This window comes from Coloeus monedula (genome assembly GCF_965178545.1).
Source record: "Coloeus monedula genome assembly, chromosome: 3".
Lineage (NCBI taxonomy): Eukaryota > Metazoa > Chordata > Aves > Passeriformes > Corvidae > Coloeus > Coloeus monedula.
This window is the reverse complement of record NC_138783.1, coordinates 81,769,947-81,797,827: the sequence shown is the minus strand read 5'-3', so window position 1 is coordinate 81,797,827 and position 27,881 is coordinate 81,769,947. Positions and strand designations below refer to the sequence as shown.

General features: G+C 37.9%; 2 protein-coding genes across 3 annotated transcripts in view; both read right to left on the bottom strand.

The window, feature by feature from the left end:
* Positions 1 to 1,615: 1,615 nt before the first annotated feature.
* LOC309571143 (protein-lysine methyltransferase METTL21E-like) lies at positions 1,616 to 17,530 on the bottom strand. Its single transcript, XM_082278387.1, has 5 exons — positions 17,379 to 17,530; positions 15,632 to 15,716; positions 6,506 to 6,663; positions 3,952 to 4,069; positions 1,616 to 3,054 (listed from the first exon to the last, which is right to left on the bottom strand). Exons 2-5 carry the CDS (start codon positions 15,699 to 15,701, stop codon positions 2,630 to 2,632), a joined length of 771 nt encoding a protein of 256 aa, XP_082134513.1. The 5' UTR covers positions 15,702 to 15,716; positions 17,379 to 17,530; the 3' UTR covers positions 1,616 to 2,629.
* Positions 17,531 to 19,326: 1,796 nt separating this feature from the next.
* The window catches only part of LOC309571104 (DNA excision repair protein ERCC-5-like), a 16,747-nt gene continuing 8,192 nt past the window's right edge, over positions 19,327 to 27,881 (bottom strand). For both annotated transcript variants that reach the window (XM_082278300.1, XM_082278301.1), the window contains 7 exons: positions 27,368 to 27,600; positions 26,878 to 26,997; positions 25,179 to 25,392; positions 23,219 to 23,363; positions 22,197 to 22,397; positions 21,277 to 21,361; positions 19,327 to 19,964 (listed from right to left, as the gene is read on the bottom strand). In XM_082278300.1, the coding sequence (XP_082134426.1) occupies positions 19,410 to 19,964; positions 21,277 to 21,361; positions 22,197 to 22,397; positions 23,219 to 23,363; positions 25,179 to 25,392; positions 26,878 to 26,997; positions 27,368 to 27,600 (1,553 nt within the window). In that variant the 3' untranslated portion in view covers positions 19,327 to 19,409. The remainder of the gene's footprint in view (positions 19,965 to 21,276; positions 21,362 to 22,196; positions 22,398 to 23,218; positions 23,364 to 25,178; positions 25,393 to 26,877; positions 26,998 to 27,367; positions 27,601 to 27,881) is intronic.

The following is a 27,881-nucleotide window of genomic DNA, read 5'->3' as shown; positions in this document are numbered from 1 at the left end:
TATGGGAGACTTATTCTCAAAGAGCATTAATAAACTCCATAGGCAAATGCCACATACAAGCTCACCAACCACTGGTCATGGCTAATAACCTGCCCATCACACCAGAGGACAAAAGGTGGCTGTACAATAGAGCAGCCAGTCACTAGACATTTCCCAGGAAGCTTCACACAGCAGTGCTAGGCAGACTTGTGAGAAAGAGAACTGATGTTACATTCCAGTACATATTAACAAGCTGTTGGGCCTAAAGTGCTGAATCCTGACTCCATTTGACAAACACATCTCCTGCTGCCTTCAGCAGAAGCTCAGCAGGGGTCAGTCTGTGGCCCAAACAGGAGGGCTAGTCAGCAGGACAGCTATTTAAAAGTGATCCCACTTAACCACTTTGCTGTAGTCTTCCTCTTTCACCTTCATTGTTTTGGAGTTCACAAGATCATTTCACCAATTATAGTGCCAATCCATTTATTCATGAAACATTTGTAGACTGAGATGCTCTTTCAAATGCAAGGATTATGGTTACAACTGCAGTAGATTTAATGATTGCAAGCAAGTCAAGAAGGAAGCAGGGAGAGGAAATCAAGTAATGGCAGAGATCCCTGTTTGTTTCTTAATTCACTTGCTCTAAACTATTTCTATTACACAATGTGGGAAAAAAAAATTCCAAGTATTTCCATTTTGCAGTTATGTTTTTCTACAGCTGTAATTATCTAAGGACATATGCATAATAACATCTGTAAGGAGGGGTAATACTCCTTGTCAGCTGGTAAAAAGTCTAATTTTCTAGCTATACTGATTGATCCAATAAAGGATGCTACCTCTGTCTGCAAACTTTGTCAAGGAAATTTACTGATAAGGATTAGATATTTCTCTAATAACCTACAAGGCAAAATCTCACATGTGATTTCTTAGCAGGAGAGGTAGAAAATACAGTTGACTCCCTTTCTTTTCATTTTGCCTCTGGGCTGAGACATGCTACTGATTGTTTTAATTTTATCCCAGAGTCACCCTTCGTGTTTCACCAAGGATGCCCCCATTACAATCAGTATCAAGAAAAATGGTCTACCCCTGTGCTATGGTTCCTAACCGTTTATTAAGTCAGTCTCACTGTATTCTCCTTTTCTTCCTCCATCTTACCCTCTCCCTGTAGCTACCTTTTCTCTGCAACTCTCCCTCCAACAACAGATCCCTCCTTCCACATCCTCATCTGCTTTCCTTTCAAACATGGGATACCCAGTTCCCACTGGAAAAGTTTGGCAGCTCAGTCTCTCCTCTCTGCAACACTTCATGTCTAACACTGGGCACCAATGCTCAGCTGGGACAAAAAGTACATTCCACATCGCATTCCCCACAGTTGTGCCAGAGTAAATAAGTAACATGCATCTGCCACAATCAGAGATAAAAGCAATAGTATGCTCAGGAAATCAACAATAAAAAATAAAAAACTCCTTGAGAGAATATACAAACAGGAGCTAAAAAGATAAATACTGTCAGTCCCCAGAGCCTCCATATTACTAGGGCAGTTGCCTGCTACAGTAGAATTGGTAAAGCTCTCTTCTCTAATTTGAAAGAGACTTGAAGGCCTCAAAATCAACTACATACAGAATCAGAAAACACGATGTGTGGAAAAAAATAATTTTATTAATGTTCCCGAAAGAACACTCTTGGATAGAGCGCTGAAAACAGGAGCATGCAGTACTGAGTGGTCAGGAGGAAAGAATTTTGTTTGCTCAAACTAAAAATAAATAAATAAATAAATAAATCTAAGCCTATCCATGCCTCAGCCACACCATGACAGGCTGGTTTAGTTTTCTGCCTCCGGCCACCAGCAGCCAGCAGTGCAAAGCTCCTCTCTGGATGGCCACTGTCCTTTTTCCATTGTTATTCCCTCAGGTTCAGATAACCGGCTATTTTTGGAGGAGCAGACCTCCAGACCAAAAATTTAAAGTCTTTGCGAAGGGCAGATGGTGATACACTGTATGCTTCTAATACAAGGCCTTTGTTCAAGCAACAAAACATTTAACTCCCGCTTGTCCCATGTGTGTAGCTGTCTGTTGCAGAATCCCTGAATGTAAGTAAAAAATGGAAGCATAATCAATAAATTAAGAGCAACTAATATATTCTATCTCTTTATTATAACAGGGTGTTTCCCAGGTGGTGAGTTTTTTTCAGCTAATTCAATGTCCTATTAAGGGTATTCAAAGGAAGGATTAACATGATAGTGAGAATGGGGAAATATCAGATTTGACACCAAAACTTTTAAATACAAAGATTTATAGTCTTAAGTTTTAAATAATTGTTTGAACTTGTAAGAGACTGCTCAAAGCTGCAATTGAAAACTTTTGGAAATATTCATTATATGAGCCATAACAATAATGGTAAGACTTGTGAAAGTTATTAGAGCTGTCAGCTTAGCACATAAAAGTCAAGAAAATGTCACAGATATATCTCTTCTGTGTATAACACTGTTGGCAAATTGAATTTAGGAATTTATAGGAATGCACTAGGAATCTGATGATTTTTTTTACCTATCTAGAAATGCCATTCATGTAGGTGTCAGCAGCTACTAAAATGGAAATTATTGAACAGAGAACAAGCAGGACAGCTGAAATTGTCACCTCCCTGTATCTCTCTTTCAGACCATCAGTTTGGAAGGTCTGGCTTTCATCCTGCCTTTCCTCATTGCTTTATACAAGGCTATGTTCAAACTGGGAAAATTAGAAATCATCTCTAAGTCAAACAGCGTCTGAAATCTGTCCACAAATTGGTTCTCTTTCTCCAACCTAAATTTCATGGCCCACAGAATAACAGTATCATTATTGCACAAGTGATCAAAAGTTAGGAGGAGTTCATCCAGGAATGGATGGTAGTAAACTACATCAGCAGCCATAATGTAGTCAAAGTGACAGGAAGACCTAGGAAAGTTCTTTTCCAGGTCAATTCCCCAAGACAATTCTTTAACACAAGGCTGGTGCTTGCATTTCTGCTTTGTATTGTGGAGAACGTTGTGCTGAAGGTTTCCCAGTAGTTCTGGCAAATCTGTGGCAGTCACAAAGGCACCTGTGACACAGAGAAAACAAACATAATATTTGAATATACATCAAGACTTGAGTAAAAACCCATTCACAAAAGCCACTGCACAAGGAACTGGTTTTATCAGGTAACTCTCACTGAGGGCAATAAAAAAATGTAGATGCTCCCAATAACTCTTAGACATTGTGCTTAAAATAAGTATTGCTTCCTAGTAGTTCTACTCTACAGCTTGCCACCTAAATGCAGCTGGTGGGGAGAATGAGATACTTACAGTATGTTGATATCACATTGGTTAAAAGTACAGTGGCTGACTAGGGACTGAAGAATACCAATTACTGAATCCAAGAGGTCAGCATGAGATGTAAGCATTGCCTCAGGTTCTTTCCTTCTCATGCAAGAAGAAGCTTTCTCAGATTACAGAAAGCTAAAGTTCTGTTAAAATGCAGAACCCACTGACCTGGATTACTCTTGAAAACGAATAGGGTGCCATGGGAGTAAACACAACAGTGTCTGCAGCAGAAAAACCAAGTTGCTGAAGGAAAATACTGAAACACAAATGGATAGAAAGTGACCAGGCATCCAAGAGCTATTTGATCAAAGGAAGAGGATGCACTGGTCATACCTACATCTGGGTCAGTCTATTTGCCACTGACATCCTGTGAAGCCACTAATTTCTTATTTTGATCCTCAGTTTAACACAGTAAATGACAACCTATCTACTGGGACCTCCTTTATTGCATCAATACACTCCCAGAAAAAACCCAACAAAGCATGTTTCCAAACAAGCCTTTTAGAATTTACTGTTTCTTGCTCTTGGAAGTTTTCAAACAACAGTCTCTTAGAAGAACCAAGCCTCGTCCTCTGTCCTCCACTATTCATCTGAGAGATGTTTCCAAGAGCATAAGAGAAGTATCACATACTCACCCAGCAAACTGGCTACTATGGAGACCAAGCCAGTTCCAGCTCCAATTTCAATCACATTTTTGTCAACCAAATTGCATTGTTTAGAATTAGTTTCCAAAAAATAACACAGAACGAGAGCCTGTAGGGGAGGAAATCCATGAACATACTGAACAAATTAATGAAATAACTCCCTTTACTAAATATGAGTTGTCATTTAAAAGCATGCAAAAAATTGTTGTTTGGTCAAATGAGCAATATTCATTCAAGCACTATCCCTAAAGGATCACAGCTCACTATGATCTTTGGGCTCTATAGGTCACAAAATAAATGCTACAACAGGTCTCCATATAGGTCTGTGAATCATTACAGCCAGAAGGAACAACTGCAATTAGATAATATGTCACAACATATAACATGAGCTGCGAAATTCCGGTCACCAGTTCTTCCTTATAACAGGACTTACTTCTGGTTGAGATAAAAGGTGTCCTTCACAAACACATCTCGATATAAGGACTACTTGTGAGAGAAAATCCACAACCACCCTTGTTAAGTTCTTCCAATAGTCAGTTATTTCTGACAATAATTAATTATTGTTAGGGTTCAAAAGGGACAAATAGATTTAACCCCTTTTCTTCTGGTTCAGTTTGTTTGCAGTTTCTATTTGCTTACCTTGTTAAGCTTAGCAGATTTTCATAGTAAATATAGCCACAAAGAGCATCTACAACAGACTCCTTACACATGTGTATACAAACTGTGATTAAGAATCTTCTTCAGTTTTTCTGCTCTGTCTCACACTGACCAGTGAGTTTTAGCTCACTATTGAAATAGAAATTGCTAATTTTATTTCTCTGATAAAGATGGTTTCCAGATTTTCTTCCATATTTTTCCCAGACTTCGATAATTATATAGTCTCCACTGAAAAATAGAAGGTTGTCACATCCTCTCACAATGCAGATGGCCATTTGGAAAAGCAATTATTAATGGCTTGCTCTGGCAAAGAAAAATTAGTTTTGCTTTTAACTAATTAAGAATGAAAAGGAAAGGAACAGAAGGACTGCTGACCCAATGTTGACATGCTACAAATTCAAACAAAACTTTTGTTTCCTACCTCTTAATTCAGAGCACAGAAGAGAAGGTAATGCAAACTTACATATATCACTTAATCAACAGCACTTTGATATAGAAATCAGTCTGTGAGAACCAGGAATGATTAAAGTCAGGTTCCTAAAGATTGGGTCTGATGTTTGACGTTATATTGACATTATATTTGACATTATATTAGGATTTCCTCCTAGTTACATTAATTCCTATAATTCCTTCCCTCAGGGTTTTGGTGTATTCTGTTGTAGAAAATGGTTGACATAATCAAAGTTTCTGAGGGTTAAATCAGGGAAACTTTGAAATCTGCCTTCCTTTCCATGAAACATTCAGAAACTTTACTTTCCTTAAAGTTTCTGCACTCTTGACAAATTTGGCTGACATTTTCAGAAGATTTCAAGTATATCTAGATGGAAATGGAAGGGAGAACATTAAGAGACAGAGATCAAAAAAGGGTTGTCTTCCTTCCACAACAAAACCAGCTAAGCCCTTCCAGATGAAAAAAATGTTTTTCATTGAAGTCCATGATTTTGTGAGAATAATTGGTAGTCAGCCAGACTTTCCATGAAGACATGCACTGAGGTCACTAAAACATATAGTACAGATGACTGGTCCAAGACTCCTAAAACCAGGAATATCATTTGGACTTCAAAACAGAAGAGTAGGACAACTATCCTCAGCTGAACTGTGGTCATACTTCTAAAAAATAGTATGATCCTAGGAGGATGATGCAGTTGGGAAAGAAATGGAGCATCCTGGGTCTCTCCTATAGGGACACAAATTTCAACATGCATCGTGGCACCTTCCTGGAGATTTCCTTCAGTCTTAATCATTTCAAAACAGTAAGTTTTCTGCATTGTACAGATTCAAAACTTGAAGAAGGCTCCTTGTGTGGTGAATGTGTTGATGGTTCTTACATCAAGAGCCAAGGACAGTGGTTCTCTCCAACTAGATTTCTGGCTGTCTAAGAAACTGAAAGCTCCAGCTGAACGTTTTCCCATGTCTATGTATTAACAAGGTAATTTTTTCTTACATGAGTAGGTTGAGTAGCTTCTATGAGTGCTAACACCTCGTGAGCTCGTATCACAGTTGTTTCCTCAACCTGGATCTGCCTGCTACACAGCCATCTGTATTTATAAAATGTACAGAAGTGCAATTATCATAAAACTGCCATATTTCTTTCAAAGTATGCTTGTAATTGGCTAATAGGATTAAAAGCTACCGGCAAGCGAGGAGATCATACACCTTGCGTGATTGGGGCACGAACAAGAAACACCATGTAAGATTTGCGAAACACGAATCCACACAAAACCAGGTTAAATTCAGGTTTGGGATTTGCAGAACAGAGACAGAGAAGCACAGAATTATTCCCCTGGGTTTACAACATATAACAAAATATGTTTATCATACAAAACAAATTAAAAAGTGCTAGAAGGCTCCAAATATAAAAAATAATGACACTACAAAAATATTGTACCGATGGCCAGACGACTGCCCCGTAACAATCAGTGGCTTCTGTAATTCTTATCTCATGGCCGGCAAAGTGAAAGCCTTCCCAGGTCTTATGAGTTATAAGATCAGGAAAAAAACGCCTCCCCATGATTTCTGCAACTATCTTTTCATCTTCTTTTTCCCCTGGAAGCAAAAGTATAAAAGGTCAAACAGGCTGAGTGAACTGATTATGAAACTACCAATTCATATTGAAAAGCTGATTTGGAAGCAAGAATATAAATTACATCTGTGAATAAAAATACATTTCACCATTAATGGTTAGCATGGTACACAGCAATTCTTCTGAATTCTAATTGAAATTTTTAGCGTGTAACTAAATAATTTCCTTCCTGTTTTGCTGAAGCAGCCAAGTTCATAAAAAGTAAAGAAGGGGAATGTCAGCATACATTTCTTTCCATTTCAGCAACCCAAAGGAAATTTTTAAACCTCTTTTTCCCTTCAAGAACAGCTGCCTTAGTATAGACACTCATGGTCGTATGCACCCGGATTTTTCATTATTCCCCATATCCTTTTACTGGTCACTTTCCCCATATTATGGTTCTTTTTGACAGTAAACAAAAGGAGCCAGAGTATCATTTATAAGTCTGTCACAAAACTTGAGAAACAGATCCTAGCAACACAAATTATGACAGACAGGAGTGAAAGCACTTGTGTTGTCAGGAAAGCTTATCCACCCACCCCAACAGAGCCCTGTCAGAGGGATTCTTTCCAGTTGGCTTGATATCCTGAATGCCATCCCTGTTGCTAAGCAAAGAATATTTATGATAGCTAACACAATCCTGGATAACTCTTCTAACAGGAGAGGATTCATTCCTTTTTAGCTGAATACTAAGCTAGTTTCAGTTTTGCCATCATTACACAAAACTGCACCACAATGTTAGGAAAAAAATATGTAAGTGAAATTGTCTAGAGCATTTTCTTAGCAAAGTCTAGATTCATTCCAAGTTTTCACAGGAACTTCTCTTTCATTGCCAACTGTGATCTGTTGGAAAATCATCAAAAGCAAAGCATGTTTACAAGCTACACCTTCTAGAAAGCGTTCTAGAGATTTAGATAACTGTGTTACCACCTCATCCAAAGAGTTTCTGTATCAAGCCTGAAGCTCCCATTAAAATCACAGATATTAATTTGGGATCTGCATGGAAACTGCAGGCCTGATGGCTGTTAAAAATGAAACCATTTTTGCTTTCATCAACAGAAAACACATTGGTCTATTGAAGAGTCTTCACATTCTCTTCCCCCTCGAATCATTGCAGTCACAGGACATAACACCCAAAGTGTTGTCATTTATTTTGCCACAGCAAATGCCTCAGCATTTTTATTGTGATAACTTACGGACAAAGTTATCTCTCCCTTCCTTGTGATAGAAGGCCCAAGGAACAAAAGCAGGAGTGAACAAAGAAAAAGATGATACCAAACATAAAGACATCAGGAAGCTGCTCAGGCTCACTAGCCAGTGCTTTAAGCTTGTAACTCAACTTTCAGCATCAGAGGAAACTAGAGAATAGACGCGAACAAGGAAGAAAAACCAAAAATATTCGATCTTGGTATGTTGACACTAAGACACAAAAACCCAACAAAAACTGACTAACCAACCACAATACTTGTAGAATTTATTGGGGCGGGGTGGAGGGGGGGGGGGGGGGGGGAAGGGCCCTAATCATGGGATACAGCAAAATTAAAAATAATGCCATGCATATACTACAGGAAGAAATACAGTTTTTATAAATTTTATAAAGGTAACTAAAACAAAATGCTCAACAATGAAACAATGGTATTTTAAGATGCTAGGAAACAAGCAGTATTTGTCAGCCTCTTCAAGCTTCTAATGTTAACCTGGGAGAAAACACATGCATCATTGTGCCTGTAATCAGGGAGCTCTTGACAAACATGAGTTAAGTGCCAGGGAAATGCTGCTTCTGGGCAAAATTAATCTTTCTTTTATGAAAGAAATAATAAAAAGCTGTCTTATTACACATATCATAAGTGTATTTAATAGATCATCCTTCTTTCCAAGCATACCAGATATAGCCTGCTTTTAATCTTCTCCGATTGCTTAGAGCAGTCTGATCTTGTTCTGTGATCATTACTGGCTGTGGAAGTAAAAGCTATTCTTTCTATTACCTTTCAATTACAACCATTTTTCTTGATTCTTCCTCCCTTGACATCTGTTTTGGATCCAATTTTGTTGAGAACCTGGTAACTTATTAAGCCTTAACTTATAAAGCTCCTGCCAGAAGATATATAAAACCTTTGCAGTATTACAGCTGCCCCTCTAGCACTCAATAAATATTTCCCACCTATTCCCTACAGGAACAGAAAACTTTCTACTTCAGCTTTGCATAGCACCTACACTAACAGAGTTTGTAGGCCACTGCACTCTTCCTGAGCTGAACTGTCTGTACCCCCGAAAGAAGAATCCTGAATCTGCTGATCAATAACACCACTTGAATTTTTGCCCATTTTATCCTTTTGGTAGTCTTCCAGGTGGCTTATCTGGAGAAACTTACACATTTTTTAATTTTTTTTATTTCCCTTTAAGAAGGCACTAGTATTGTGAAGAATCAAAAAGAATATCTTTTTCATCAGAGTTATCATATGTTAGACAAGGCCTGAAGGAGAAAGTTTATAAAAACCAGGATGCTAATGATCCTGACAGAGTGCTGACAAAATAAGGAGTGCAGACTTTTAGTCTGATTCACTTATTTCATACAAGTTTCCCTTCGCACAGCAAAAAGCACTCCTCTGTTTGCTGCTTTTTATCTTTCAGAACAACTTCTTGTGGGAGTGCACAAAAGGAAAGAAGTTAATTTTACTGTAACTGCCCTCAAAGCAGTGAGAATAGAAAAATAAAGAACTAGTGGGAAATCTTTCAAGTGACACAAAAACTGTTGTAAGTAAAATCCAAGTGAGATGAACTCTTTCAATATCTGAAAACATCAAGAAAATTCTACTGGTACTTTGATCAAACTAGTTCCTTGATAACAGATGTAAAAAGCTGAAAGGGGGTTATTCTCCTGGAAGTGTTTACCTCAGTGTTAGTCCATATTCTCTTGTTCAGAAAAAATGTTCTGAAATTATGAGTCAATGAATGGATTCTAATGACATTTTAAGACAAAAAGAGATGACTCATGAGTAGAATAGGGTCGGATAAGAGAAGAGGAGGCTTGACTGACCTGGCTCTCAATTCTTGTAAGAATGGAAGTGCACAATGGGCATTTCCAGCAATACTCCTGGAGCACAGATACTGAACTATCAGAACTTAAAAGTCTGACAGGAGTGGCTCCTCCCTTCTTCGCAAAGCCAGAAGAAAACAAACACACAGATTGTGTTTGACAAGATAGCTTTGCCCTCACTCCCCTTCTGTGATGTGGAGAAGCACAGAAGTGGTACACACACAGAATTGTTTTCTTCAGCCTATTCATCTTTTTGCATGAGCAAACACAGAAATCGCTGGAGTTTCTGGAACCTTATTTACAGTAAGATGAGGCAGTTTGATCCTGTCCAGGTAACATATAGAAATTGAGATCATTTTTCTTAGTGAAACAGATAGAACTCCTTTGTGTTGAACTTGTGTACACAAAGTTACCCTCTATAGATGCCCCAAATTCTTCAACAATATCTTTAAGTTTCTTAAGACTTTTTGTCTAATAGGTTAATTACTTACAGTGTTCTTTGGAATATTTTAGATAAGGGTTGTTAATTATAGAAGTCTAACATCTTTGGAGCATGTTCCATGAGCTCCCTTGATTTTACATTAATATCAGGGCTGAGGGAAAAAGCTCATGTACTGCTGACACATCTTGCATTGTATCAACCACATCAAATGAGTGTAAACATCATTCTCAAAGGCAAAGAAACTGAAATGCAAACAAAGTTTTCCAAAGAGACATACTAACCATGTGGAAGACTGGAGTTGTGAAGTCAGTGGCAGGTTAGTTAGAGGAACGTGTGTCAAACTGCAAAATCTTGTGTAGGGAACCAGAGGATTTTGCTGACACATTCACAAGTCATGGTAAACAAATGTTAAAATGTTATATATTAGAAGAAAACCTAAAGAAAGAAAATTATGTGAGTTCTGCTGAGAGAAAGCTGGAGAAGTTCTTCAAGTAGGGAAGGGAAGGGTAGAAGTAAAATAACAGGAAATAGACCAGAATCGGTCAGAATGGAACAAGTTGTAAACTGCAGCATCTTTTTATATAACACTGAGGGCAATCTTTATCTGCACACTTTTTGCTTAGAATGAGTAGAAATATTACATGTTTAGAAACGAGCTACATGATCAGCTATTTACATCACTTGTCACATAAAATCCTGCCTATAAGTATACAGCTGCATCAGAAATGGTAAATTTAAAATTCAGTTGGGTATCTCCCATCAATTAAAAGCATATGTTAAATCTCTCACTGCATCACTAGTGATACTGCCTACAATATTGTATTCTCCACTGAATGAAAAAGCAGCAGAGACAGGCATTGTAAAACAGCATTTAAAATGCATAAAAAGCATTTAAAATGCATAAAAAGCAGTAAAAAAGGGGTTAAATCAAAATTATATTTTAAAAAATGTTACCACTATCTAGATACCTGAATTAGAATGTAGCTAAAAAAGTAAAAGGGCCTTTCCACATGAAAGCTGTGATATACTAGCAGTCAACATCTCCATTTTCAGACTCATTCACAAATAACACAGAGAGTAACAAAACATACTCCAAGTAATTTGATAGTGGATTAGAAGAAACATTAATTCAGCAACAATAGTTTCACCCATTGATTCATTGGAACAGCCTACAGGGAAGAAAAAAACCATGTTAGTCTCTTTCTAGTGTTGGCCTGACTGTCCTTAATCTCTTGAGGTCAAATGGTGTCACAGACCAATGCCATAAGGAAATAAGATCCAGTCATCTTCTGCTTCTCTCCTGCTTTGATGGATTTTCTCCAACTGGCAAAAGGAATGAAATCCAAGACTTCAGCATGAATTTGACCTGACAAAGCCCAACCCTACAGCAACATGTTCTCCCTTCTTCAGAAGCAGTATACTTTCACCTATAGAGTTTAGATTTTAAATTTACCATTTAGACTTATCGTTACAAATATTTCAATACCATGCATAAACAGCCGTGAAGATGGTTCCTCTATGACTTCTCAGCAATTGCCTCCTCACAGGAGGACTACCTGTTCTGATATTACTGATTGAGTAATGCAAGAGAGTTTCCAAGAGATTCCAAGAATTCATATAATATCCAGGACTCTTCAGATCACCCCCCACTCTGGACACATGGGAGTGGAGTCATCCAAATTAAATACTTAAGATGTATTTTATTTATATTATGTGGACATAATATATATAATACATATTTCTTATATTACAAATATCTGTAATAGCTATCTATATATCCCAAAGTCAAGAGGATACCTGCAAAATGATCAGTAAGGGAACAAACCGGCAACTAGTTCTGTAAGAGATGACTGGAGAAGAGTTACACTACTCTGCTGACAGAAATCATCCAAAGGTATCCCATACGGATATTTCCAATGGCTCAGACCAAGTTTATCCTAAAACTACATAAAGGTCACAATAATAAGGGACTCTGGAGTCTCAGAATTTTTACTGAGCTACTGACATGTCAGGATCAGAGCCCTAGTCCTGCAAGCATTACAGACGGCTCCATGGAAACATACACAATCCTGAAGCACAAAGTAGTCCTTAAATTTCAAGCAGTATCACTATTATCTTTATTTCATTCCATTTATTTCTATTCTATTCCATTTCAGCCTAAGGGCCCTTAAAGGACAGGGTTAGGAGGGGAAGTTAGTCATGCCCTTGACTTCACAGAAGTCAGATGTAACCTACACCTTTCTAAGAATATAAAGCAAAGTACCATTCCAGTATGTCTAAACTGCACAGCTAATTTTTCCTTACTTCATCCCTACCTACAAAAACGATCATCATGTAAGTGTAGGCATTCCAGTACATTCGTTACAAGCTCAACCTGCTGAAGTGATGGCAATGAAGGGGTGTATTATATTGATTAGTCTGAGATACCATGTCAGGGTACTGAAATTCTTGAAACTTTATACTTTGAAATGCAGAAATACAAAGCTGCCACCCACAGGCAGCCTCTTGTCAGCCAAGAGACAAGATGCACTTAGCCCAGAGCATGAGGACACAGGAACAGGAGAAGCGTTTGTTCACAGTATCCAGTCTATGTATTTACCCAGGCTTGAGAGGCACGTTTTCAATTTCAAATTTACACCACTGCTATCCCAGCCCTATCCAAGTCACAGGTCATCTAAAAACCATTAAATGGCTGAAAATAGAAGTACTGCAATCATTTTATCTCATGAACACATAATGAATTCAAGTTTGCCAAGTCCTTCCCTTGTTACTTCTTCATGTTTGTCTGTCATTGAAAATATCTCCAAGTCTAGGCTCAGAAGCTATTTAATCTCTAAAAATAATTAAATTATTTCCCTTTGACTACAAAGAAGACTGTGTTCTTAAATTAGGTGATCCAACATACATTTTGAAAGGCAGCTAATTTCCTGACAGATAGGAATAAACTCAAGAAAATGCTGTCAGTTTTCACCTACCAATAATTCTGGATTTCTAAAATATTCCTCTGCATAAAGGACCTGAAAGTAACCTAACAACACCAACCCATGCAATCATACCACTCTTCTCATGTGGCAGTTGAGATATATAATGTATTGTCGAAATGCAGCTACTGAAAATGCTAAAGTGAAAATGCAGAAGATGGGCACATGGCTGAGACAGAAGAATAAGTTACAGACTTCTCTACAAAGTTAATGTATGCTTTGATTAATTGAGTGTTGACTCCAAATTCTGTTCTATCTATACACAAGAAGTTTTCACCTGAGTTTAGCAATGTCTTAAGCAAAAGTGTGTCTCCTTACTGAGGGGAGAGAAAGAGAACAGAGAAGTGTTAAACTAGTAAGGTGGGCCATCAGGAAACCAGGACTGCAAGAATCATGCTAGAAGGATAACAAGCAAGGAAAAGTCCAACTACAAATTGGGCACTCAGTTGTGAAGAGGCAGGCTTGGGGTCCATACTCAGGTCACAGAATGTTTTTCACATTTTATAACAGTCTTTGAAGTCAGTGAAAAAGCATCAGTGGAGAAGAGAATGAGAGAGATGAGAAGAATCTTTAGAAGTAACTCAGGAAACATGAATGAGATGCTATGTCACTCCCTCTCCCCAGCTGAATTAACTTAAATTGTAAGTTACAGGGTTAGGATGCTTTTCACTTGGCTCCATTCCAAGTATGTCCTGTATAAGGCACCTTTCTGGACTCCACCAAGATGCTCGAAATGATGGCAGGAATTGCCATCAATTAGGACATCTGCCAGGCAGGGAAAGTAGAAGGAGTGTGTCCCTTCTAAAATGTCAGGAGTTACATGAAGGTTACTAGGTCAGCATTTTCTCAGATATTTATGGATTAAAAACTGAGCCGTGGCCAAGTGAAGTGAGACGATGGACTGTCAAGGACAAGTACACCTTGCAAACTTGTTCTTCTCCTTTTGTCTCAGAGATAAAATTATTCTGGGGTGAATTTACATAATGCAACTGGGGTAAAGCAATTTAGTACCCCAAGAAATTAGGACAGGAGTGGTAGCATCTGGTCTCAGAAACATTTAACCAAGGAGAGTTAAAGTTAATATGAGAAATTATGAGAGGAAAGAAAAGAGACATCTAACAATGCAGGTGTGGAGAGCTGATTGTTTAAAGTCACAAAAGGAATGATCAGAGTGGGTGAGAACCAACCTGTAAGCTGAGAACCAGTAGTAATGGGAATCATGAACAAAACTAAGGAGTTTTAAACTGGAGAATGTATGACAAGTAAGTTAATAAGCAAAGGGGAAGGCACCAAATATAAAGCTCTCAGACCATGAGGGTGGTGCAACACTGGAACAGATTGCTTGGAGAAGTTGTGGATGCTCCATCCCTGGAAGTATTCAAGACCAGGTTGGATGTGGCTTTGAGCAACCTGTTTTAGTGGAAGGTGCTCCTGCCCATGGCAGGGGGGCTAGAACTAGATGGTCTTTAAGGTCCTTTCCAACCCAAACCATCTTGTGAGTCTATGATCCTATGACTGAAAGTTGCAAACAAACTGAACTGGAATAAGAACCCTGAGAAATAGATATTGAGACTGGGGAGGTGAAATAATAAAATAGGAATGGGGAAAGCAGTAGTGGAAAAGGATGAGAACAAGGAAGGCACAGGCTCAAAGTAATTGAGCAGGCAAATCTCCATGCATCAGGTTCAGTACCCTTCCACCTCCAGGACTTGGCATGGAATTTAAGATGCCAAAGTCTGGTGTCAGATAAAACTGTAAAGACAACCAATTTTCCATTCATGTCTCCTTATCATCTTAGACTAATGTTTATAGACATGGAAGAGAACTACCTGACTCTACACAGACCACAGTTCAGCTGAGATTTTAAACAAAAATATTATGAAAAATAATTTTTTTTTAAATCTCCTGCTTTTGCCTTCAGCTGTAGAACATAACTAGATCCCATCCCAAAACATATGCATTTGTCTAATACCTTGCCTACTCCTGGTGACCGCTAAAGAGGGGACTACTTATGAAGCTTTAGAATCTTCAAAGATGTGCAGCCATGAAAGTACTGAAGAGGAAACACTGCCAACAGCCCCTGGAGGTATTTGAAGGTAGGGTCTGAGGCTGTCTAGACAGAAACCAAGCTTGTAATAACCAATTCTCCTAACTGACAGCCTGTAAACAAACCTCTCTGAACAGCTTGAGCATAGTCACAGCCTCATTCTCTGGAACTAGACACAGGCAAGAAACTGGAGGACAGATGCCAGGCACCAGCAGGAAACTGCCAGGACAAGAGCATGCAGGTATAACACAATTAATATACCATGTGCATTGATAGCACAATACAACTGCACTTTGTGTTGCATTTTCTGTACAAATGCCATAAACACGGTTCTTCAGAAAAAAAATTAATCACAAGCTCATTGTCAGCAAGACACTTTGTTCCTTATACTTCACAATATTCTTAAGTGTAACAAGGAAAAATAATGAAACAAGAAACATTTTACCTTCTTGTCTTTCCAATTCTCTGACCCATTGATTTTGTAGCTGATTACGCTGTGATGATGTCAAATCCATACTATGCCACAAACCCTGGGACAGAGAAACACAAGCCTGTCTGAATAAAATTGCTTTATATCTTCTTTCACACACAAGCTTCATTAAAAAAAAATTCCTTGTATTATGCCACAATTTACTTCTATTGATAATAAAGACATGAAGACACATAAGTATCAATAGTCAAGGCATAAAAGTACAAGAAGCAGCAAACTAGTTCAACTGTTACACTGTCACAGAGGAAAAAGAACAGATTTTTTAAAAACCAAACCAACCAACCAAACAAACAAACAAAAGCTTTGATAAATGTTTAGAACTATTTTATGAAATTTTAAACTTATAGTCAATTAAAATCAGGTTGGGCAGGCTTATAAAGGATTTAAAGGAAAGGCAGAAACAAGTTCCTGAAAGAGAAGGAAAATTGCACCAATAGGATCTAATCTTGTTTGAATTGATTGGCTTGGAAGGCAAGGAAACCTAAAAGTAAAAGCTGAACATGAGAGTAAGGGAGCAGGATTCACAAATAATATGCTGAACAGAAAGTATGCCTATATGAACAGACAAAGAACACACTGGAGAAAAAAGTAGTAGGAAAGGTGGGACAGAGAACAATACCATTTTCAGCTGTCTGCAGAAAAGCAGACAGACAACCAACAGTCTCCAGTTCTTGATATTTTACAATCAGAAAGAACAGCAAAAAGAGTTCACAGCAAAAAGAAATAAACCAGTGTTTTGATTATTTTTGTTACTTTGATATCATTTTTAGATGTTCACTCTAATGTGGAAATTTGACTGATTTTTGCCAGGATGGTTACAGGCAGCATACAATTAATCTCCAGATGTCTAAACACCCAACAGGGTTGCAATTAAATAAGGCAATGACTAAAAGAGTATCTCTCTATAGTGGGACCAAAAAAAAAAAAAAAGTAAAAAAGAAAGGGCAATCAAAGTAAAAATATATTCTGAATATCAAATCATCTTCACAGGGCAAAGTCTTAGGCAGGTTTTTCTCTCAAAATTTCAGGATAAAGAGGACGGTATGGAACAGCCCTCTCCTGTTTGAGAGGATGCACCTTACTCTCTTGACTTCTCACTACAAGACACACAGATTCAATGTTTAACTTTGCTACTACAATACCAGCAGCCATTATCTTGTTTGAAGGTGAAAATAACTTGGGGGCTTTCTACATGTCACCACAGCACACAGAACAAAAATATTGCCATTATATTTATGTCTATACACGAACTTAGCAATAGCAACATCATTAGATAGGCAACACAAAAGATACTCCGTAGGATTCAGTCTTTGTATGCAACTTCAGAATAACAAGTAGCATAAGAAACTACGGGGTTATTAAGCAGAAAACGCTACACACATTCATCAGCTTGTTGCCTACCTAAGCAGTATAAAAAAAACCAAAAAGACAAATTTTCTTCCCACCAGAAGACAAAATAAAAGGTAAAATCACCCTACAGGACAAAGCCTTTGTATTTTGTGGTCGTCTACATTTTTTATGGTGTTCTAAAAATATCCTGAGGTACACTGAACTACTAGGCATTCAGGAGTGCTACAAGCGACTAAACAGGGCAGAACAGCTGAGTTACGCTGTTTAAAGCAAATGATACAAAATAATTTAGAGTAAGAGACAGAGACAAGTGAAATGCCACTGGCAGCCACCGCATTTTGGCCAATGTTACCTGAATCTCTCACAGCTTTCCAAAGATGGTGCTCCAACAGCAGCACAGTCCTTTTCTTGCTGGTGGCTTCCCCCCAGACAGCCGCAGGCAAACGCGTGCCCCGAAGCCTGTGTCACACATTGCCAACATCCCCACACCGGGAGCAGTAATAAATCCCGACAGCTGCAGCACGAGCAGAGACAGGGCACCGCTCACCGGCCCTTATGTAAGGGAGCAATTGTGTAACAGCAGGAGGCACCCACTCAAGGCAGCTACAACCAACCAACCAACCTGGGAGTACTGTTTACAAACACAGCGTTAGTGGCAGGCTGTTAGCAACCTCTCACTGTCACTAAAAAGTAACCAAAGAGCTCAAAGTCATTCTTAGGAGCCAAAAGGGTCTTCCAAGAGAAAAATTTACCAAGAGGCAACGGTGCTTTTGCAGCAGCATTATAGAAATGCATGCTCACATTGCAATGCAGAACTGTCACGAGGTACACAACCCCCAAAATCCTAACCCCACAACACAGCTGTCACCCTGAATAAATATAAACATACCCCTTCTCCATACCCAAGATGTCCATTTGCTCAAGAGATCGCAAACACTGTCGTGGGAACAAATACACATATCTAAGACTTCTCTTTTTTAGACTGTAATCAATTCACGACAGGAGCCATCTCTGACTTTAAGCATTTTTTAGAAAAATTAGACTTCAACCTCAACTGGGGTTTCTGGGTGTTACCAAAAAATAATAAATTATTGTGCAAAAATACTAAACAAGCCCCACAGAGACATGAGGGTCTCTGTACCATAGTCAGCAGAAGAAATTAAAGGGAGCTCATCTACATTTATAAACAACTCACCAGGACCTGATACACACTTTTAAAGTAAAATTCAGTAATGTTAACAAGTGATTTACAAAATAGTGCTGTGAACTGGTTGGACAGACTGAGAATTTGCTTAAAATGTTATAATCTTTTAGAAGAGTAGTATCAAAAGGGATGATTTTCACCCAGTATAATCTGTACATGAAATAGACTCCCTGCAACTGTAAGGGCCAAATCCCATCCAGTTCACCTCAGCCATGCACCCATTAGAGGGAGGATAAGGTCTCACACAAAAATTTAATGTATGGACTTGTATTTCAAATAATGAAACAATGAGAAATGCAGCAGAAATATCAAATGAGAAGGAAAAAAAAAGGCATGAAGGACTAAAATGTAACGTACGAACACAAGTAAGACAGGTAGAATTACGTGCTTTTCCTCCTTAAACCACAGGAGCCAGAAATAAATTCGATATTCAGAGAAGTGAGGCGTGTGGGAAGTCTGAGCTTCACACTGTCGCTCGCAAATTAATCCAATGTGAGTGCTGCAACCAGGAGGTACCTCTGAACATCACCTCTGTAAACAAATGTCTTTGGACACAGTCATGTAACTGCAAATCTAGAAACGTGTTTTACATGCAGAACACAAACAATTGCTGAACATCAGATTATAGAAGGACTTACTGTACTGTATGTTTTTCCTTGAGATTTTTTGAGGGTTTGCATCATCTCTCTTCAATAAAAAATATTACTTTGGTCACAAAAATTTCGAAACAGGCTTAGTCTCCTTTCCTCAGAAGGAAAGAAGAAAAGCAAAAAAACTGAACTTATTTTACTTCTCACACCACCTAGAAATAACCCAATTAAGTTTCAGAATTTCATTTAAATTTGAATTTAGGGAAGGAACAGATTGCAGGTGATTTTAACAGTTCTATCAAGTCAATTAGAATGCAAATAAATGGACAACATGCTTTGACTCAATTTAAAAATCTGAAGCCTGGAAACTTCTATCAAGTGCAATCTCGGTCTTTCTGAGTAAATGTGCTAAAATTAGTGTTTTCATTGTTTAGAATTGCTTCTATTTAAGTTCTGGACAGAAAATGTGTGACAAAATGCATTAAAAATAGGGATAATTTATTACATTTTATAAATAATTCATTAGAATATTTACAAAGCTCAAGTCAGAAAAATCACATACAGTTTCTCTTTTTTAATTTTTTTTTCTTTAGGACATTTTATTTCTTATTCCTCTCTTGCTCCGCAATCTCTTTTTTCTGCCTTCAAACACAGGTTTGGCAGTCACCATGACTACATTTCCCAGGTCTTCATCCTCACCACTTGAGCTACTGCACCCCTTTTTCTCTTTGAGGTCTTCTGTCTCTGTTGCAGACATGTTTTTCCTCCTTTTGCTCTTGCCTAAATCTCTGCCCTTGGATTCCTCCACTGAGGAGTCACTAGAAGTTTCTGAAAGGTGCAAATTTCCAACAAAACCACCTCCATACAAAAATTCTTTTCTGGAATCTGAATGTTTTCTTCTCTTTCCACTCTGTACTTTTGTTGCCACAGCTCGACTTGCACCGCCTGCAGTACCTTCCCCTTTCCTTTTCCCAGGCTGTGTAAGGTCCACCTCCGTAACAGCAGTTGCTGTTTCCTGAATTTCATCATCTGCTTCTTTTTCCTTTCTCTTCAGACAAGTCACAGCTCTGCGCAGTCTCTGACTTTTAATAGCTTGTTTTTCATGCTGTTCTAGTCTGAAGAATGAATCAATTCGAAGCTGAGTCTATCAAAAATAAAACAGAAACACATTTGGATATTTTTGTGATGGGAATTCAGTTGTAAGCTATGCTATAAAGCATCCAAAACTGAAGCAGGACAAAGGACTAATGAAATTAATACATATGCACATAAATGTGAACAGTAAGATGCATCATTATAGCAATACCCATACTTTATAATAAATTAGGCAACAAGAACCTTTACAGAAATTAATAATTAGCAAACTCTAGTGAGATTTCATAAATATTGTGCTGCTGGTGATTAGACATATGTTGCTATTGTCAACCCTAATACAGAGAATCTCTGTAGTGCTCTTCAGTATGTCCTTACAAACACATCCTTAGCTTCCAGCAGTTAAAGCAGAATGTTTACTAAGTAAATGCTCTAAGTGCACTTTCCATTTGTGCCTGCAATTGCAAGAATAGGCAGGCTTTTGACTCAAGTTCATTGCACCACATGCTGCTACAGTATAAACACTGAAGAGCAGAAGCAGTAGTCGTCACACCACGTGGATTTCTGCTATCCAGCCACAGCTAGGCTTTTTGTATAGGCTAAGCCACTTGTCTACCTTACCCCTAAAATTGTCTAAGAGAGACAGACACTTCCAAAGGATATTCCAGTCAACCTGAAAGTATATGTATTTAATGACAGGGCTTTTGCTCCTTTTAGCGATACAGAGAACCTAGAACACTGGTTTAGACAAGGTATCTATCTTTTGTATGGCAAAAGGAGAAAAGAATCTGATAGTGGGGACAAACTTTACAACCGACTTTGATATCACAGCAGGCATCACTATTCACTTTCAAGTGTAATTAAAGTTGACAGAACATTTATTTGGAAATAAGAGTAACATTATTAATGGGCTCAACAGTTCAGTCTGCACTCCTCCTCGAAGGATGTGTACAGCATGAAATGGGCAGTATCACTTCACCAAAATTTCAGGGGCACTTTTATAAATATTTTTTAGAGACAGCACAGTCTTCTAGAAGTACTGAATTTGCTTGAGGTACCTGTAGCTTCCACTATGTCCAGAACAAACAGCAGCCTGGACTTGAGATAGGTGCTTGATAGGTAAGAAAACTTGAAACCAACAATTGAAATTATGCAGAGTACCTCACAGCACACTCAAATCATACAGAAATGAATTCTAGAGAAGCAAGCTTAGTGACTTTTAAAAAAACAAATACATAAAAAGATTAAAAACCAAAGCTCAGCTTCTGAGAAAGATTTTACTTCAAAGCCTTGCTGTTCTTTTTAAAACACTCCTCTCGCAATTTTCCAGTTACCCTTAAACTACAGGTAGGTTTTTACTTTACCTGCTGCAAGTTCAGCTGTTTCATCACAGGCAAAAGGATTCCATCTATCTTTGTCCTAGTCCAGCCAAAGTGATCCTTGCAGAATGTGCAGGAAGTTAAGGAACTTTACAAAATGGCTATTACTGGTATTTTGTAAACACATAAAATGAAAAATCCCTTACATAAACAATGTCTGGAAGAAAGCTGCTCCACTACAAAGCTTTTTCTACTTCAAAATCAGTCTAAAGACTCTCAGTTAAAACAACATATCGCAATCACGCTACTACATCTCCATTAGTTGCAGAACTTTTCCTCTTTTGATATTTTAGAAATATCAACATTTCTAAAAGTATGTCTCAGTGAAGATAGAACTTTTTTTGGCTAAATGGTATTGCCTATAAACAAACCTTATTTTTATATTTGCACCCACTGGAAGTTTCATTTACTGTTTAAAACACTTAGCTCTGCATTCATTGCCATCTACTTTTCAACAGTCAGCTGCAGCTCAGACTGCAACAAAAGCAAAAAGCAGACATTACTGGAAGAAATGCAAGGAATAACTAGGGATAAAGTGCAGACTGAAACACCATTTCTCTCTAGGCTTTAACACTTACTTGTGAGAAATGGCAAACATGCATAGGGAGTGTGCAAACAATCCCACTCTAAGCTGAGAAACAGGCACAGGGAACTAGTCAGTTCAGCTACAAGGCTCTCCATGCATGCCAAGTGAGGCAGCCCACTCCCTCAGGAGGGCAGAGCAGCCCTGAGTGCCACACACGCATAGCTGCATTCCCTTCCATTCCAGAGCTGCTATCATTTTAGGGGAGCACATGCAGACAGGGCTTGGGGCCCCTTACAGCAAAGAGATGTTAAGAACTTGACACTCCATTACTGACTCCTTATGAACTTTGAGTACTTTTACCTAACAAGTAAAAGGATATTCCCTGATCTGCTCTACATCGGGCTTTCCCCAGGTGAACGAACCCCTTGACTCATCTACCACAGGCTTCAGGTATGCTTCTGCCACTGCTGGATTTGGGAAACCTGAATAAAGCTCTAGCTCTCGCAGCTTCTTCTTGACCTTGGTATCACGTGGATTAGGCCTCAGTTTCTTATTCTTCTGAGCCTCATTCCACCACTCACTGAAAAACAGAGAAAATTATTAATTGGCCTCATAAAATAAAATTGGAAGTATCAAGAGCCACCATGCTAATTTCAATAGCCTTAGTCTCCCTACTTCACTTACTACAAGAGATGAGGTACAAAATTTCCCAATGAAAGATGGCCATAGGGAAAAATAATCTTGAAAGTAGAAAAGACAAAACACACACATTAAATACAGCCATTGTAAGCCACAGTAGCAAACATCACCTGGATTCCCCATAAGCTGCTAAACAGAAGGCCCCAACTTCAGCCTCACTTGCAGAGGTTCTTCCACACACAATTATCATTTTTGGAGGTTTTTTGGTATGCAAGGAAAAGAAAGGGGGAAAAAAAAGACTTCTAACCATCCTTGCCATTGCCAATACAGCTGCCTTGGCCCTCTTCAAATCTTGTTCTTGCCCACACCCTTACCTCCCTGTCGCTTTCCAGGTCATCCCTTCCTCACTCAAGTCCCCTTTCTCTATGAGCAAGCTACAGCAACCTCTCAGTAAGCCAGGGAGAGTGAACCTCTACTCCACTATGGATCCAAGTCTCCAATGAACTCTGAGACAGATGCACAATTTTACAGCTGTTCTGCTGTCTTCATTTGTCTTACTGTGATTGATATATCAGCTTGTCACCTTATCTGCCTGTCATTCCAAATAGTGATACAATGGAGTCACATTTTAGAGCTACTTAGTCCCATTAATGATACTCAGTGATGGTCATACGTTTTGCTGCATGCTTAAGCATCAGAGAAGCATATTCACTAATAATCACAATATGGAGATAGAAAAAAGCAAAACATGACAAAACATACGCGAATTTTAAGAGAGGTTCCAAGCCATGCCCAGGAAATTCATTCAAAATCTCCATCGCTGTTACAAAGCCAACATTTGGGATGCCCTCAGTGTAGTCACTTCCAAGCAAGTACGCCAAATTAATTAGCTTGCTTCTATCTAGCCCTGAAAAAGAAAGTGTGTCAATTCAGCATCTATTATCTTACAAATTGAAAAATATTATCTGAAAGGCAAAAACTGAGAGGAACACAAAGGCATTAACTCAGTAAAATTATATTTAATTCAACATCAGAATTTGCAAAATTATATTCTGGAGCAGTATCAATATGCCCCTGCTAGCTCAAGTACCAATAATTGTGCTACCTTGGCAAATACATCTTGCCAAAATGAAAATGTTTCATTGGACATCAGGAGGAATTTTTCAATGGAAATGGTTGTTATACATTAGAATGGACTGTGCATTGAGGTGTTAAGAGTCACCATCCCTGGAAGTGTTCAAGAAACAACTGGATGTGGCACTCAGTGCCATGGTCTAGCTGACAAGGTGGTGATCAGACAAACATTGGACTTGATGATCTCAGAAGTCTTTTCCAATCTGAATAATTCTGTGATTCTGTAATTTCAAAATTCAGGGTTGTTGATTTTTTTTTTTACATTTATTTAATCCAGTTACTGTCCTGTTCTCATCTAATGCTGACCTGAATTCAGTAATGCCAGAATCAAATAAAAACATTCTGGTTGAATTCTAGTCCATAATATCAATGCCTCTGCTTCCTAGAAGTGTTCCCCAACTGGAGCCTTTTGCTCTGTGCTGGTACTATTAGTAGAGATGAGCCTGTGAAACAGCCCTAAAGAAGGAAGAACTCAGCAGACCACTTCTATTTGATAGGCTATAAGGTCTGGGGCAACCAGATTAATTTTTAGTGAAATTCAAGAGTTTAAATTTGAATTTTTTTTTTTTTTTTAAATTCGACACAGCAAAGGAGGGATGTGAGTCTAACACAAAGCAAGACCACCATCACACTAATCATGATATCCATCAGCTGTCCAGATAGAAGAATTTCTGCAGTGCATGGGAAAGAAGGAGAAGCACAAGACTGCAGAGCAATGTGATGTAAAGACTGACAATGACTATTTTCTCCCAATAAACAAATAAAAGATTTGGCTTATCACATTAAAACCAGTTAAAAATCACAGACATGCTTTTACAGCAATCCTTTCCAATTAAGCTACAGTAGCATAATTAAGTAGGGGAAAAATATTTCATTCAATTTTCTGGAAGAAACCAAAGCTACATTTTTCGCCACATAAAAATGTTATGAAATTTTTCATGCTAAAGACATTAAAATACTATTTCCAAGTCTATAGCCCCTCAAATTGAAAATGTAAAAACTGATTTTAAGAGAGTTCTGCTCAAGACATAATAACAAGTATAAATTAGCTCATATTTTGCCTAATACTCTATGTGACACAGAAGCTTAGTAGTTCAACAAAATTGGCAACAATTTGATTACACTAGCTCAAGAGTAATCTGAAGGAAGAAAAAAATCTGTCAGTGTCAACTATATGAAAAATGTTTTACACATATTCCAAATCCTCTTTTAATATATTACATCTCAGTACATCCAAAACTAACTTCCATCTCCAGAAGACTAAGAATCTGATGACACCAGAATATAATTTTCCCACCACATAAGAAAAGTCATGCTAACATTTACCCAGAAACTGGTATAATAGTTCATATCTTCAGCTTTGATGATCATCACACTAACTCAGTATATTAAATGCAGGTGTCTGCAGATCCAGGGGAGCCATCTGGCAATAAAACAGCAACCTAACTGAATGGCTTCAGAGACTCTCCAAAGAACAGACATTGTACTAAGAGACACAAAATTCTGTAGAGAATACAATTTCAAAGAGACAGATGATGGAGCTGTCTTATTAAAGACTGTGTTTAACAAATCAATACCTCAGGCTTACCTAGCTGGTTCTGAAAGTCAACATATTGATAATATTCTACATATTTGTTCTGACTGAAGAAATTTTTATAAACATGTCGTGCACCAAACAACCAAACATCACTGTCATCAGTGATTGTCCCAGAGGTCTGATCAGTAAGGTCCAGTATGGCACACTGTGCCTCTGCCTCCATCGGAGCTTCAATATATGGAATGCCAAACAGACGGAGGAGCTCCTGTAGGATGGAAGGAAAACAGTTAATAATTCATCTAAAGAATTAACTTCTATTATACTTCTTCTTGACTCAAAACTGCTAGACTCACACTTGGGAGTTATTTAATATTCGACAAGAAATATTAAATTTCCAGTGAAAAGTGCCAAGCTCAGTTAAGTCAAGGGGGAGTCCCCACTCAACTCCTCTCAGGCAGACAGTGCCATATAAGTCAAGCACCACTTAAGGACACTTGTACCACACAGTTTGAGAATCTGCCATCTTAATTACACAAGCATACTTAAGTATTGTTTTCCACAGCAAGGAGAAAACTCCATGCATTACAATTATGTGGCCTCCATGAAAGAAAGATGCAGATTAAATAAAAAAAGTAAAATAAAAATATTCATGTTTTAAAAAGTATTTGGTCATCACTTTATCTAAGAAAGTAGTATGAAAGCATATGAGAAACACTCATATCAAGCAGGAAACTGGGAAGACTAATCATTCCTTGGATAGTGTTTTGATGTGCCTCTATTTTGATGCATTTTTGCTTTTATGGGATACATTACATAACCCCAGTTAAATATCCCACACGCACTAGGTTTACAGACTTGTGCTAGTTACACAAGCCTGGATTACATTCTTCACTCAGACGGCTTTTGAGGCTTGACAGAATCAGTCTCAAGACTTTGAATTTTTACTGTAATTAAGAATAAAAGCACAAGATCAAAAGACAATTATAATGGTGTGCCTACAATTATATGGCATGTAATATTGCAACAGCAATCTACTGGCCTTTAAAAAAATCACCTGGAGAAACAAGCATGTGCAAATATTTAACCAAGATTAAAATACCATTTTAAAACTACCTAAACTGTCCCATTAAGAAAAAAAAAAAAAAAGCATTTACATATTTCTCAGAATTAATTTGTTAGCGTAAGTTTATTACATCACAGACACTATCACTAGTCTACTATATTTTGGGTATGTTAACCCAAACACATTGTATTAAACCTTGAAACACTGACACAAAACTAAGAGGCTTATTCAGGCATTACTGGTAAGAGTCCTTCTAATTGCTTACTCAGGGCATAAAACTATACAGACTTCTTGTAATTTTTTACCTTTTAATCCCTAGGAGAAATCAGTTTACCTAACACACAAACTGCATCAATTATTTGCTGCTGAATATAGCTTCCTAATACTTTTTGTTCATTTTGCACCTTTCACAAAAACAGGCAAAGATCAAACTTGCCCAAGCTTCAAAAGTTGGTGCTTAAAAGATATACTGACTTATCCATAACTATGTTATTATTTTATAATGTTATAACACTTACTTAAAATTATTGGACCTGAAGATTACCTCTACTCTTTCAGTATTTTAAATCAAGCAAACTGAAGAAAACAAGCTCTTAAGAGGAAGAAAAGGTGCCTTATAACTAAGCTTTTGAGTAAATGACTGGGGTGGAGGAAGCAAACAAATCAAAATGACTCAACAAATACTACCTGGCTTTCCAAGAACATCTGTCCTGTTACAGAAGCAGCAACACGTTCCTGCTGCTGTTTTTGAGACTGAAGCGTATTCTGCTCAGCAGAAAGGTCCTTTTCTAATTCTTCTAGTTCTTCCTGAAAATATAAACCAAGATTTTTATTATTTCAATAATTCAGGTATACTTAGTAAAGTAAAACACTAAGTCTCCAACTACAGTTATTCTAGTAGTATATGTTCCATTAATTCATACTAGGAAGTTGTCAGCTTCTCTAATGGAGCAAATTCTAAGACTAGAGATGGCTCTAGTCATCAATGCTCTAAAACCTTGAAATTTTCCTTTGATTTTAGCGAGAGAGATCTTTAAAGAAAGATCAGTTCCCATACAATTAGATACATATGTGAGAAAGAAATGAAACAGTAAGCAGCTGCCCAATAGTTTTCCTTAACAACTAGTTGGAGACAAAGCACTCCATTACAAGCTCAAAACAAGAAACAAGGAGTTACCAAACTGATGTCTTGCCACTCATCCACTGCATCTTTACCATCAGCTTCTCTTTCAACATTCTGAATGTTTCCCGACTGCACTTCATCAGACTCCTTCAGCAAGTCCTGTGTGACAACATCAGGTCTGTCTGTCTCCACTTCTGGAAGTGCCGTTTCATCACCCAGTTTTTCACCATATTTAGTAGGAAATTCAGCCTCATTACTGATTTCAGCATCCACTTCAATAAAGCTTCCTATCAAAGGAAAATAGAGATTTGTACACATTTTTAACTTGGGCAGTGACTTTTTTCTTCTATATGCAGTACATAAATATAAGGATTGTGAAATTACATAAACCAAGTGGCTGACTTAATGTTTATGTTAATACACCTGTTAAGGTCAATGTACACAACATGCTTTCCTGACTCTCCATATTCTATACTCAGGTTTCAGTAATAACATGTGACACCAAGGGAAAAAACATAGCTCAGCTTTTCTTCCTGCCTCCTACATATATGGGAGTAGATGTATTTTA

Coding starts and splice junctions, on each gene's coding strand:
- LOC309571143 (XM_082278387.1), bottom strand. CDS start 15,701: ATGGATTTGACATCATCACAGCGTAATCAGCTACAAAATCAATGGGTC. Junction 6,664..15,631: donor AGAATTGGAAAGACAAGAAG/GTAAAATGTTTC, acceptor TTTTGCTTCCAG/GGGAAAAAGAAGATGAAAAG. Junction 4,070..6,505: donor GGGCAGTCGTCTGGCCATCG/GTACAATATTTT, acceptor CCTCCCCTACAG/GCTCTCGTTCTGTGTTATTT.